Source organism: Macaca mulatta, chromosome 2, assembly GCF_049350105.2.
Source record: "Macaca mulatta isolate MMU2019108-1 chromosome 2, T2T-MMU8v2.0, whole genome shotgun sequence".
Taxonomy (NCBI): Eukaryota; Metazoa; Chordata; class Mammalia; order Primates; family Cercopithecidae; genus Macaca; species Macaca mulatta.
This window is the reverse complement of record NC_133407.1, coordinates 125,964,042-125,979,186: the sequence shown is the minus strand read 5'-3', so window position 1 is coordinate 125,979,186 and position 15,145 is coordinate 125,964,042. Positions and strand designations below refer to the sequence as shown.

The 15,145-nt window shown below is 39.1% G+C and overlaps 1 protein-coding gene across 13 annotated transcripts in view; it reads left to right on the top strand.

Annotated features, from left to right (window-relative positions):
* CADPS (calcium dependent secretion activator) overlaps positions 1-1,568 on the top strand; it is a 483,498-nt gene extending 481,930 nt beyond the window's left edge. For all 13 annotated transcript variants that reach the window (XM_015130515.3, XM_077993272.1, XM_077993270.1 and 10 more), the window contains one exon: positions 326-1,568. In XM_015130515.3, coding sequence (XP_014986001.1) covers positions 326-505 — 180 coding nt within the window. In that variant the 3' untranslated portion in view covers positions 506-1,568. The remainder of the gene's footprint in view (positions 1-325) is intronic.
* The last annotated feature ends 13,577 nt before the right edge of the window (positions 1,569-15,145 follow it).

Sequence of the window (15,145 nt, the reverse complement as noted above, 5' to 3'; positions counted from 1 at the left end):
TAAGAGAAAGAACCAGTCCACAAAAGGAACCAAAACAATTATGGAACATTTCCCTTTATGGAACTGAATAAACACAAGCTTATGTTCTTTGCTTTGTCTCATCTAATATAGTTTATCCTGTCACTATTTCTCATTTTCTGTCATTCAATGGATCTCAATTTTCAATACAAGTGAAATCTAAGCACAGTGGCTTTTTATTTGACAATGCATAAAGTGTGATGTTTAGCTGAAGGTCAGTGTTCTCACACCCACACCTGCTTTTACCTTCTCCATCCCCATCATGGAGATGAGATCTCTCTTATCACTGTATCTTTTCCCTCCTTAGAAAACCTACAGAGATTTCCGATTGCAAGGGGTCCTGGACTCCACCTTAAACAGCAAGACCTATGAAACAATCCGAAACCGTCTCACTGTGGAGGAAGCCACAGCATCAGTGAGCGAAGGTGGGGGACTGCAGGGGATTAGCATGAAGGACAGCGATGAGGAAGACGAAGAAGACGATTAGACCGTTTGGTCCTAGAGTCCGCTGGGACAGAGTCCTGTAATCAGTGCATGTCCTTAGTCTGTTAGTTAAACCCATTAGGGAATTTTCTGTCAACTACCATGCCCATGAGATGTTTATCAATACAACTGCCATTTTAGCTATGTGGTACCAAGATTAGCAAATGACCTTCATATCCACTGATTTCCTGATGTCCATGTCTATATGTTTACAAGCAATATGGAGCACCATTCTTTAAATACTGTTCATGGAGAATACATAGTCTTACCACTAGGCGTGTCCCTGTTATCAGCAAAGATCAATGATGCTTCATTCATGTACTGTGTATGCATTGGTGGTAAATGGATGTGAGGGCAAGTATACCAAGTACATTCACTGTGTTTCACGTATGTGGATGCCAGTTAATTAAATGAGTACATAAATAAATTAATTAAAACACATAGATCTGCTTTGTGTTTTTATTTTTATTTTTTGAAAAACAAAAGGCAAGTCTCCAACGATCAACTTTTGATTCTTTCTGTTCCCCTAAAACTAAAAAATGAACCCCTTGTGTCCTTGTTAACCCACCCTTTCATTTACTCAAATAATTAGCCCAAAAAGGATGGCTACATACCAATGGATTAATTCTCTTAATTGCCATGGCAAGTGGGCAATCCTATCATGACTTAACATCAAGCACACAGTTCAAAACTACTGTCTTCTGTCAAAGTTTTCTCCTCTTAAATGTTATTTTGCTTTTATGTCTCAACTGTGTATGTAAAAAAAAAAAAAAAAAAGAATATTTAAATTACAACCCTAGACTAAAAAATGTGTTTATAATAAGATGTGGATATTTCCTTCAGTAGATTGTAACCATAATTTAAATTATTTTGTTCCACACTGTTTTTTATATCTGTCATGTACATTGCATTTTGATCTGTAACTGCACAACCCTGGGGTTTGCTGCAGAGCTATTTCTTTCCATGTAAAGTAGTGGATCCATCTTGCTTTTGCCTTATATAAAGCCTACAGTTATGGAAGTGTGGAAAACTGTGGCTTCTCAATAAATATTCAAATGTCCTAAGAATATACGTTTGGGTCTGTTTTTCTCTGTCTTCTTTGAATGCCAGAACTGAAACACAACAAGAAGAAATAGGAAAGGGAGGGAAGAGGTAATTTTCATAGAGTGTTCTTGAAACTGTTGGAGTGGGTCGTTTTCAAATGCTCGTAGTTCTCCATGAGAGACTGCCTAAAATTCCGCTAATTCAGACTCCACTAATTCAGAATCCGTGGGCATTTGGACATGTTGGACAGATTACGCTTGCATTATAGGATAAATAAGGGTTTGCTAAGCAAGTAAGTAGTGTAAACGAGAGAAATGTTTCTCCTGTACGAAGAGAAGGCCAACAAACTGTTTTTAAGCACCACTTTAACAGCAGTGTTTGCATTCAAACAAAGTGTGTGCCAATTATATATGATTCTTATATATTTGTTAAAGCATTTTACAAGATTCTCTAAGACATGGAGTACTCTACTCACTCCTCAGGCCCTGTCAGCAATATAATCACCTAAGTTTGTAAGAAATTAAACATTTTGTAGCCTTGTTTGCTTTATTTGCGTCTGTCCCTAAACCAGGCTGATCCTTCCTGGAAGCTGACTGAGGCTTTAGGGAAACAGCTACTTTTCCAACAGAACCAGGTAGAATGGTCACCAGGTGTTCTCTACAAAATAACCACTTTAGACAACATGTCTTGCTCTGTTTACTTGAGGTCTGCAGGTACAAGGCAACAGTACTTCCTGCCGTTGTGGGCTTACAAAAAGAGGTCCTATTTATTGAACAACTATGCTATGCCAGGCATTCTGCATATATTACCTCGTTTAAATCTCACAACAACCATAAGAGGAGAGAACTATTGTTATCCTCATTATAGATTAGGAAATTAAGTTCAAAAGGGTTATGCTAACTTGCCCAATAGTTAACTCTATGCAGAAGCACTAATCCAGAGATAAGAGCGTAAAACTATTAATACAAATGGTGGGGATATGTCTTTCAGGTATGACAAAACTGTCATTGCCCAGGGGCACATAGTTAAGTCAGAATGGCACAGCCAAGATTTTTGAAAACATATTTTCATTATATTTTGAGTTGCAAAATGAGATCATATATCTTGTGACAATTAAAATTTTTTTATCATTTTTTTTTAGATGGAGTCTCTTTCTGTCGGCCAGGCTAGAGTACAGTGGCGCGATCTCCGCTCACTGCAACCTCTGCCTCCCAGGTTCAAGCGATTATCTTGCTTTAGCCTCCCAAGTAGCTGAAACTACAGGCATGTGCCACCATGCCCAGCTAATTTGTGTATTTTTAGTAGAGACGGGGTTTCACTATATTAGCCAGACTGGTCTCGAACTCCTGACCTTGTGACCAGCCCACATCAGCCTCCCAAAGTGCTGAGATTACAGGTGTGAGCCACTGCACCCAGCCTACAATGTTAAAACATGCAAAGTAAAGAGGGAATGTCTGTCCAGTGTATGAAAGCTAAAGGAGGAAAATGTTCAGGAGCCCTGCAGGAAGGCTAAGTGAATGGGTTAGATAACTAACCAAAGGGCACGATGTAAAAGTCATTAGGAGAACTAAGCCAGAAAAGACTTGGTCTCCAAAACCAAGGTTAAATTAAAAACTTCCTTCAAAAAAAGATTCCACTGCCTTGCACTGAGGATCCTGTTAAATAGCACCCCCAGCAACCCTGGGAAAGGGGGTATGGGGAAGGAAATGACATCAGAACACCTCAGAAAGCACTGACCACGTTATCCTTGACCACTGCTGGCCTCAGTTTATTCTGACCACAGATGCAAAGCCAAGAAGACAGCTTTGATATTACTTTTGGTTTCTTTGGGATGGTATCTTGAGTGATCTTCTTTTTTCTTTTTTAGTTTTTTATTATACATACAAAAAGTGCATGAATCCTAAGCCTACAGCTCAATGATTTATCATAAAGTGAACACACTCGCGGAACAACTACCTAGCAGAGAAATAGAACATACCGAAGACCCCCGAGGACCCCATGTCCATGCTCTTTCCCAAACTCTACCCACTCCTTACACCCCAAAGGTAACAACTATCTGATTTCTAATGGCATAGAATAGATCAACTTGCTTAGTTTAACCTTTTTGTCATTGCAATCACAGTACATATTCTTTTGTGTCTGGATTCTTTTGCTCTACATTACATAGTTGGTGTAGTTGTGGTTCATTTATTTTCATTGGTGTATAGTAGTCCAAGGTATAAATAGACCATAATTGATTTAGCCATATAAAAATATTGTTTTACATTTTGGGCTATTATGAATAATGCTGCCATGAATTTCCTTGTACGTATGTTTTGGTGCAATTGCTGGGTCCTGGAGTAAAGGTATTTTCCTTTTCAGAGGATGTGGCCAGTTTTCCACAGAGGATGAACAAAGTTATTGTCTCACCAGCAGCAAATTAAAGTCTCCGTTGTTCCACATTTTTGACAACATTAAGTGTTGTCACTCTAATTTTTGCCATTCTGGTAAGTGCTGTGGTGGTTTATTTATCTCTACCAAATGAAGTTGATTGCCTTTGAACTTGTGTATTGGGAACTTCGATAGCCTCTTTTGTGAAGTGCCAGTTTAAGTCTTTTTAAAACATGCAAAGTAAAAGAGTGAGCATCTGTCCAGTGTATAAAAGTTAGCAAAAGTAGGAAAATGTTCAGGAGCCCTGGAGGAGAGCTAAGTACATTTTTTATTTGGATAGCCTCTTTTGTGAAGTGCATGTTTAACCCTTTTATTCCTTTTTTTTTTTTTAATAAGAGGAAAAATTTAGAGCTATTTGAAGGCTGATAAGGAAGAGACCACAGGAAAAAGTGCCGGTTAGATGTAGGAGATATCAAGGAAATTGTGAACCTGATAGAAAGGCGTTCACTTTATGAACAATTGGTCCACAAATACTTGAGTACATACTGGTCAGGCAGGCACTGTGCTAGGAACACCTGGACTCTTTCTATTCCATTCCCTTCATCAGTCAGAGAGACCTTTCTAAAGGCAAGTATGATCCCATTCCTCCCCTAATTAAAAGCCTCCAATTCTTTCCCTCCCCTTAGAATGAAACCCAAACTCCTTAAGGGGGCATTCAAGGCCATGAACAATCCAACCCTTGCCTACTTCTCCAGCCTCTCCTGTTAACCCTACTCCTCTTACTCCCAGGGTTCATCCGCACCCACCACCTTCAACTTCCTACTGTGCACCATAGTTCTTCCCACCCGGGGCCCGCCTCCAAACGACCTCATCTCATCCATCAAATCCCCACTAAACTGGATCTCCCCAAGGAAGCCTTTCCAAACACCACCCTCAGTTCAGCATCTATTTCCTTAGTATATATCCTCATGACAGTATCTACTTCTCTTAGTATTCACACTACTCATGAATGGGTTATGTACATTGTTACATGTTTCATATCTCTTTTCTCTACTTCAGGAGGGTACAGTCTATACCAGCTTCTCCACCCTGTCCCCAAGGTACTCAATAAATAGACGACAAATAACGAAGGCTGAAAGTACAAGGATGGAGATGATCTGTTGCTCTTCTTGTAGAACTTATAGTATAGGTAGTGTGAATCTTCCAAAGACACAGACTAAATATTATAAGATTCAGAGGAGGGAGAAGGAAAGGAAGCCTTCCTTGAGGAGGTAGGCCTTAAAGAGCCCATAGAGAAGACTGGGAAGGACAAGAACAAGACCAGATGGAGGCCAGGGGACGTGCCACTTGACTGGAACACCATAGAAATGGGAAACTATTCTCTTCTCTGGTGGATTCCCAGTGCACACAGTAAACACTCAACATATACATGTTAACTTAAGACATTATTGAATATGCCCAGTGTGTTAAGAGAGCCTGCTTCATGGGAAAGCTTAGGCAAGAGGTTGGGAGAGATTATCATGGGAAGAGTAGATTGAAGTGTCAAAGGAGGACATTTAGTTCCACTTAGTTTGGGTTTGTTGGTCTGCATAGCCAAGAACTAACTACTATTTTTAATTTTTTCAAAACATTTAAAGAAATTTTTTAAGTTAAAAAAAATCAAATAGAACAGAATTATATGAAACAAAACGTTCAAGCCTCCCCCCCCCCAACACCCATTTCCCCAAAGTAGCCATTGCTAACAGATGGGCATATATTCTTCCAAATATGTTCAAATCATATACAAGTATATTGGAGATTTTATATATATATATAAATGATCCCAATATATAAATGAGAATCATCCTGAGCCTACTATTTGGCAAATCACATTTTCCATTTATCAGTATAGATAGGATCATTTGTACCTCTGCACATATAGACTTTCCATATAGACCATATAGACCACATATAGACCAGTACTTTGGTAATGGATGTAATGTATTTAAGGAGATTTTCTGGTCAAAGAAGAAACAGGAGCAAAATAAGATAAACTGAAAATCTAGGATGAAATTAGGATGGATCAAAACATAATGGAGGAAATGAGCCATCTGTGGAAGTGACCCAAAAGACTGTTTGAAAATGTGTGACTAAAGAATTTCTGAAACACCCCAAATCCAATCCCAGTCTAACTGCACTATATCACAGTTATCTGTTTATGTGTCTGTCTCCCTGCTAGACTACTGCCAACTAGTTGAGGTCAGGGACTGTGTATCCATTTCTGTATGCCAGTCTGGTGCCTGGGATGTAGTAGGCACTCAATAAATGTTGGTTGAATTGAACGCGTGCACATCAGCAATGTACACCTGAGTATGATCATGACCAAGAAAACATAAACTAAATTTATTGCAATATATTCTGTCTATAAGGAAGGAATTACTAAAGAAGGAATTACAAAAGAAGGTGGGGAATCATGATGGCTTTAGAAAATCTATCCACCTCACCTCAATTTTCAGTGCAGATATGAACAGCCACACTGTCATAAATTTGAATTTCTATAAAAATTTTAGGAAATCAACAAAACAACAAGAGTTGTATGACTAGTGTTTAAGCACGAAATTGAATAAGTTCATGTCCTTTAAATTTTAAAATTTAAGTGTGTTCTCTTTGTGGCTAATTTATATCAGACACATAATTAACAAATCTGAAATTAAGTCAAATTAGGCACAATTCTGTAATTCTTGGTAAACAAATTTTTAAAAATCAATATTCATCTTTTATTCAAGGTTGTTTTGCTTCTTCATCTAAATACTAAAATTATCATCTGTTTTCCTTCTTATGAAACCATGCATTTCATCTAAAGTTGTAAATCCGCATTTGTTGTAACTAAGCAAAACATGAGAAAAGGGCTGACGATGGTGCAATCTGCCAGCAGAGTTCTCTACCCTGACAGTACATTGAAGGTCAAAGAAAAACACTGAACAACAAATTAATCACAGCCACTAGCTAACAGCGGGATAAAACGATTACAATTAATACATACACACAAGTACAAATTAAGAGGAATGCAAAGGCAACAACAAGCAAAAAGTACACAAATAAAATTTTTCTTATTTCCTAAGAATTGATGGTGAGATGGCCAAAAGCAATTGTAAACATGGTTAAGTTGGCATATTTCCCTCTGTCCATCAAAAACAAGTTGGCTTGTTTCCTGGGCAGCAAATACAATTGCAAAGAATAAACAAGGTTTTGCTTAAAGCAGGAAACATGTGATTAAAGATAGTACAAATTTCAGAGAAAGTGTCAGAAATTTTGGAATGTGTTTAAAAGAAAATCAAAGGCAACATAAGAAGACAAATACTGGTGGTATTTGGTGCAAAGAAAAGTACAGTTTATGTGGAAGCTATGGCTAGGTTTCAAATTCTAATGTCACTATATTATTGTAAACAGGACCACTGAACTATGCACCTCACTCAGTCATCTCCTACACCTCCTGGAATAGGGCTTTCAGCATGATAAATTCTTCCACAGTATTTTTTGGTTTGATTAGTCTAATTTTGAATAAAATTTTAAAAATCAGACATCAAGATTATAGATTAAAAATTCCAAGGCATATGAAGGATACTGACATCACAATGTATTTGGAAAATCTGAACTCTTCAGAGCTCTAATTAAATGACAATCAATAAACTTCAGGTTGCATCTACTCTTTGTCATCTCCAAACTTCCATAACAAGGCTGCTATACACACAGTCTTGGGTTAATATGCTCTTGGAGAGCACAAGGAAAAGTTGGTGCTGTCCTAGGGAAGAAACTTTCTCAAAGCAAACTGAGGGCAGAGGTGGAACTAGAGACTTAGGAGTTAATCTTGAAACAAGCACTCATTTCTCTCCCAGTAAATTAGAGAAAGATGACCTCTGAGAATAAGGAGGGCTAGATCTTGTTATTACAAATGATGGAGCTCAAACCATTCTATTTAAATATTGAAGTAAAGATGAAAGCAAGAGACCGCAGGATTTGTAGACCATTGGGCAACAGGTATCACAGGAGCAAATAGAAGGAAGAGGTTGTGAGCATAGGTTCTGATAGGTTCTGGGGTCAGGATGACCTTGATCCAGATTTCAGATGATCAGCGGTAATCATTAGCCACGTGACCTTGGGAAAATTACTTCATTTCCCTAGGCCTCGGTTATCTCATCTGTAAGATATAAATAGTCAGAATCATACCCTAGGTATTGCCCATTGTTATAAGCTCATTGGGTTGTCATCAAGATTAAATGTATTTCCATGTGTGAAGTGCTAAAAAAAAAAAGGCATACATTCTAAGTGCTCAACAAATGTTAGCTGATATTTTACTGTTAGCTTCTTTCTTTCTTTTTTTTTTTTTTTTTTTTCTTGAGACAGAGTCTCACTCTGTTGCCCAGGCTGGAGTGCAGTGGCATGATCTCAGCTCACCATAACCTCTGCCTCCCAGATTTAAGTGATTCTCCTGCCTCAGCCTCCCGAGTAGCTGTGATTACAGGCACCCTCCACCATGCTTATCTAATTTTCTATTTTCAGTAGAGATTTCACCATGTTGATCAGGCTGGTCTCAAACTCCTGACCTCAAGTGATCCACCTACCTGACTCCCAAAGTGTTGGGATTACAGGCGTGAGCCACTGCGCCTGGCCTACTGTTAATTTCTTAAGGATTTAAGAGCCTGCCACATGTTTCAGGCTTTGAACAGATCATAGATATGGCCAAGTCACTACCCTTAGAAAGCTGAATTCTGCTACTCACTGTTCTTATTCCAATTCTTCCCAAAAGAACAGTGCGTGATCAGCGGTAGATTGGGCAGCAATGTGTTAAGCAGCGTCAAGAAAGGTATTCTTGCTACCCACTTCTTTTTTTAGCATTTGCTTTTATGCCTTGAAAGGGAAGGATTTGTTCCCCTTGTCTACATTTCTTCACATTCTCCTTCACTTGTCTTTGACTATGGATCTCAGTAAATAATTATTAAAGGAATGAATAAATAAATGAATTTCTTTCCATGTCTCCCCTTCTTCATCATCACTGATTTAATTTGTTTCCCTAGAAATAGACCCCAAGACAAGAATTCTAGTGCAAGTGGTTTACTTGGAAGGTGATCCAGGAAACACTAATAGAGGAATGGGGGGAAAAGATTGAGAAGAAATGCAGCCACTATGGGTAACTGAAGTTTGATTTCTCTGGGAAAATCTGGGAGCCAGTGTAGAACATACTTTTCAATTATTCCTCCTGAGGAGTGAGAGAGCTGGGGTATTTATACTCCAACTGTTTTTTCATTATTGGTCGAGGACAGCTTAGGGGAGAGTAGGCGATGTTAATTCTCCAGCATTTCAGACATGCAGGGTTGATGGGCAAAGCAGACTCCGATCATCACAGAAAGCCCTAAGACAAATAAGTACAAGAACAGCAATGAGAAGTCAAGCCCAGTTGCAATGAAGCGGTAAGAGAGGTGGGCAGGACACCAACATTATCTGCTACAATCATCCCTGCAATCCAGGACAGTCTGTGGTCAATGTTGGTCTAAGAACAGCAAGACAGAATTAGCAGTTCTCCTGCCAGAAGCATTGCCTGGCTAGGCTAGATTTGGAAGGCTCTCAAGGGTGGTGAAATAAATTCCAGCCTTCAATATAGTGGAATACAATGGAGCCAGGAAAAAGAACAAAGTAGATCTATAAACACTGGTACTGAAAAATGTTCAAGATATATTGCTGATATTTTATTAAGTTAAAAAAATATCAAGAGGCAGACTAGCATTTAAAGAACTCTCCCATTTGTTTAAAAAAAAATAAGCAAATCTATTTATGTGTGTGTATTTTTTTTCAATAAATCAAATGAACAGTTATCATTTTGGCTTCCCAGAATCAAATCCATGGAAACTGAAGGGGAAGGGATGTTCCCTCTCCCTGCCTCTGACAACTAGAATGTGCCTAATAACCAGATGCTCTAGCTCAGAATCTTGACTCTTGAGAGAAGGACCAAAAGGCATGGCAGCATTGAATAACTCTCCCTGGGCCTCGGGATCATTGAGGGGCATCCAGGAACTGGTGAGTGGGCCCAGCAGCAGCAGCCCACGCAGAGTTGCCTTGTGGTTGCTTTTGGCTGTCCCTCACCTCACTGGTCCATTGGTTCCTGATGGAGCCTATGTCCCGGCCTTCAGCCAATTCTGGGAGCTACTGTGTAAACTCCTTTTCTGCTGTCAAGTTCTACTGTTGGGAACTGAGAGCAATGGCTGATGTAGGAAATTAGAAGAAACTAATAAGAGTGGTTATCTCTGGGAAAGGGGATGGCAAACTTCAGATGGAAAGGAGATTTATTTTTCAGTTCAATTTGTGTTTAATGTTATTATTGTTTGATTATTTCAACCCCGTGCATTCTTTCAAATTTAAATTTGAAATGTTTTAATTCTTTCAAATTTAAAACATTTTAAAAGATTGCATTTTAAAGAGCTTTGCTTTTAAAAAGTGTCCTGGTCGGGTGCAGTAGCTCATGCCTGTAATTCCACCACTTTGGGTGGCTGAGGCGGGCGGATGACAGGATCAGGAGTTCGAGACCAGCCTGGACAATATAGTGAAACCCCATCTCTACTAAAAATACACACACACACACAAAAAATAGCTGGGCATGGTGGCAGGCACCTGTAATCCCACCTACTTGGGAGGCTGAGGCAGGAGAATCGTGTGAACCCTGGAGGCAGAGGTTGCAGTGAGCCGAGATCGTGCCACTGCAATCTAGCACAGGTGACAGTGTGAGACGCCGTCTCAAGGAAAAAAAAAAAAGTGTACCAATAAAGGCGGTACCTGGACAAGAAAAATGTAGAATTAAAGTGTAGTCCTAGCAGCAGACACAGGATGGAAGGTTAAGTATCACCCTCTAACCTCTGCTCAGGTCCTCTTACAAAGAAGAGCTTCTTAACCTGGAGAGTTTGGCTAGGACTCAAGAGGTTCATGAAGTTCAATGGGGGTGGAGACAGGAGGCAGCAAACTACAGTAGCATTTGTAGTATTTGTGACTCTGTGACCAATGGAAATCTCTATCACATTACAGTTGTTATGATTTCTGAGTGGTCAGTGCTTCTAAATTACCTTAATTATTAGATCTGCCACTAGATCTTATTTCATGCATTAGGAAAAAAGCATACCAAAGAGCTATCTGCACTCCCTTGTTTATTGTAGCATTATTCACAAAATCTAAGGTATGGAATCCACCTTAGTGCCCAGAAATAGATATATGGATAAAGAAAATTGGTGTCTATATAAATGGAAGACTCCTTAGCCTTTGAAAAAAAGGAAATTCTGTCATTTGTAACAGCATGGATGAACTCAGAGGATATTATGCTAAATGAAATAAGCCAGGCACAGAAAGACAAATACTGTGTGATCTCACTTATGTGAGGAATCTAAAAAACTCAAATTCATGGAAGCAGAGAGTAGAGCAATGGTTACCAGGAACAAGGGGTAGGGAATGCAGACAGATATTCTTCAAAGGGTACAAAGTTTCAGTTACGCAACATGAATAAGTTTAAAATCTAATTTAAAAAAAAAGAAAGAAGCATATATATCACAGTATCACACATTTATTTTTTAAGATTTTGATAGCTACATTATTAATATGATTGATATCTTTTAAAAGCCTATATATTTTATCTTATTCATTTAAAAGCATTATTCTGGGCAAGGCATGGTGGCTCACACCTGTAATTCCATTACTTTCGGAGGCTGAGACAGGAGGATCACTTGAGGCCAGGAGTTGAAGACCACCCTAGTCAGCATAGCATGACCCCATTTCTACAAAAAAAATTTAAAATTAGCCTGGCGTGGTGGTATACACCTGTAGTCTCAGCTATGTAGGAGGCTGAGGTGGGAAGATTGCTTGAGCCCAGGAGTTTGAGGCTGCAACAAGCTAAGATTGCATCATTGCACTGAGCCACGGAGGGAGACCCTATCTCTAAAACGATAATAACAAAATTTTTAAAAATGAAAGCATTATTCTGAGAAGGGGTCCGCAGGCTTACTGACTGCCAGTGGGGTCCATGGTGTAGTGCCTGTGTGCACACACACAGAAAACTTGAGAGCATCTGCCAAAGCTCTTCATCTTTCTCTTCCTCATCTCACTTTTTGCTTTATCCATTGACTCTTATCCTAATTTATTTACCTATAAAGTAGCAACAGTGTCCTTTTCTTCTTCTTTCTTTCTTTCTTTTTTTTTTTTTTTGTACAAAGCACATAAGCTGTATGCTTTTATTTTCTTTGTTTGTTTTTAGCAACAGGTCTCACTCTGTCACCCAGGCTGGAGTGCAGCAGTGCAACCATAGCTGACTGAAGCCTCGAACTCTGGGCTCAAGAGATCCTCCCATCTCAGCCTCCTGAATAGCTAGGATCACAGGTGTATTCACTGTGTCTGGCCTACTTTGACATTTTTGAAAGAAAGTCAAACCATCAAACTGGCCGTAACAATTCAACAAATGATAGTCTCTGGTTTATTGTTTGAGGATATTAATAGGTCATATTTTTGTGTTTCTTGGAAGGATGAAACTGTGAATGGATGAAATTAGTGGTTATGAGCAAGGAGGGGGACAGGGTGGTCTCAACTGGCTAGCTATGAGTTTCCACTCTGCCATTCAAATAAACATGTGGCCTTAGACTAATCACTAATACCCACCAAACGTCACTTACTTCGTCTGAAGAGGAGGATAACCAGTCCACTTGCTTTATAGGGTCACATTGTTGATACACTAATAACAATCATTGCACATGATTACCATACCCACAGGTGCAGAAACCAGTAACAGTGATTGCCTCTGGGGAAAAAGAGACTAGAGATTTGAGGTGGAAGGGAGACCTGATTTTCATTACATATTATATTACATTGTTTGAATTCAATTAGAGTTAGCGATTATTATTATTGCATCCAAGAAAAAGTGAGGAAACACAAAACTTTAATCTACTAATAGCCCCATAGTTAATCAGTATTCATTATTTACTCCTTTATGCTAAGTGAAAACTTAATTTCATCTACAAACAGAAATCAAAAGAGAATACCTACCACAGCAAACTCTGTTAAATAAGCCGATGCTCAAAGTTAATTAAACAATAAGGTCTTGATCGGCTTTCCTTTGATTCTCCTAGCAAGCCCTTATTCATAGAATGTTAAGTTCCTCCTGTACATTACTTTGTACCACTTCCACTCCCAAGGAACCTATGGAGGTGTGGGTGGGACAGTCTGGGAAGACTTCCTTCTCTTCAGTTAAAAACTTAGCACCTTTTAAAATATTAGTCAGGGCCAGGTGCAGTGGCTCACACCTGTAATCCCAGCACTTTGGGAGGCCGAGGCAGGTGAATCACTTGAGTTCAGAGACCAGCCTGGCCAACGTGGTGAAACCCTGTCTCTACTAAAAATACAAAAATTAGCCGAGCATGGTGGCGGGCACCTGTAGTCCCAGCTAGTCGCACCACTGTATTCCAGCCTGGGCAACAGAGTGAGACTCCATCTCAAAAAAGGAAAAGGAAAAAAAAAAAGTAAAAAATAAAATATTATTAAGGAGAATGAAAGCACCAGCATACAACATTCTGGAACCGAAGAAAATGGAAAGTCAGTCAGCCTGTTAGTTACCAACAGTGACTAAAAATTTTGATTTGCACTGAGCATTGTCTACAGGACTGTGTGGAAAAGGTCTATGTATTTAAACTAACATGAAGTTTGTCCTGTCCTTCAACACTGAACACACATATGGGGAGAAAAGCAGTTGTACAAAATACACTGCTATAAGCTGAGTGCAAGGGTGTACATGCTAGAAATATAAAGAAAAGAGAGCAAAATTCTTTGAGTCATTTGATGCATCAAGAAACCAAGCATAACTACGGCCCAGGTGATGAATGACACTGCAAGGACCAAAGCTGAACCAGACAGACCCCTGTTCTCCAGGAGTTCACAGGCCAGGGGGCTTAAATGGCAGTTTTATTTGCAAAGGAATGTTCAAAAGGGGTGGTGGAAAGAAGGACAGCATCCTAAGAAATGAGCCTTTAAAATTGCCAACACCACATGGATGCTGTCAGCAAAATATAGACTGTGGGAGACTCTACATGACAAACATCCTGATTTTCTCAAGAAGTAAATTGCAAGGACAAAAAATGAAAATAAAAAATAAAATAAATAAATGGAGAGAGAAATCTATAAATTAAAAGAGACTTAAAAGGCAGAACAACAAATCATAATATGTGAACCTTATCTGCACCATAATCTAAACAAAGGATTTTTTTTTAATACTTTAAGTTCTAGGGTACATGTGCATAACGTGCAGGTTTGTTACATATGTATAGTTGTGCCATGTTGGTGTGCTGCACCCATTAACTCGTCAGCACCCATCAACTCGTCCTTTACATCAGGTATAACTCCCAATGCAATCCCTCCCCCCTCCCCCGTCCCCATGATAGGCCCCGGTGTGTGATGTTCCCCTTCCCAAGTCCAACTGATCTCATTGTTCAGTTCTCACCTATGGGTGAGAGCATGCGGTGTTTGGTTTTCTGTTCTTGCGATAGTTTGCTGAGAATGATGGTTTCCAGCTGCATCCATGTCCCTACAAAGGACACAAACTCATCCTTTTTTATGGCTGCATAGTATTCCATGGTGTATATGTGCTACATTTTCTTAATCCAGTCTGTCACTGATGGACATTTGGGTTGATTCCAAGTCTTTGCTATTGTGAATAGTGCCGCAATAAACATATGTGTGCATGTGTCTTTATAGCAGCATGATTTATAATCCTTTGGGTGTATACCCAGTAATGGGATGGCTGGGTCATATGGTACTTCTAGTTCTAGATCCTTGAGGAATCGCCATACTGTTTTCCATAATGGTTGAACTAGTTTACAATCCCACCAACAGTGTAAAAGTGTTCCTATTTCTCCACATCCTCTCCAGCACCTGTTGTTTCCTGACTTTTTAATGATTGCCATTCTAACTGGTGTGAGATGGTATCTCATTGTGGTTTTGATTTGCATTTCTCTGATGGCCAGTGATGATGAGCATTTTTTCATGTGTCTGTTGGCTGTATGAATGTCTTCTTTTGAGAAATGTCTGTTCATATCACAAAGGATTTTTAAATTATGACATTTATTTTAAAAATTGGAAATGTGAACACTATTTGATGATGTTAAAGAATTATTGTATTTTAGGTGATGGTCTTTAAATAATGTATGGATAACAAAGTATTATGTCTGGGGCTTGC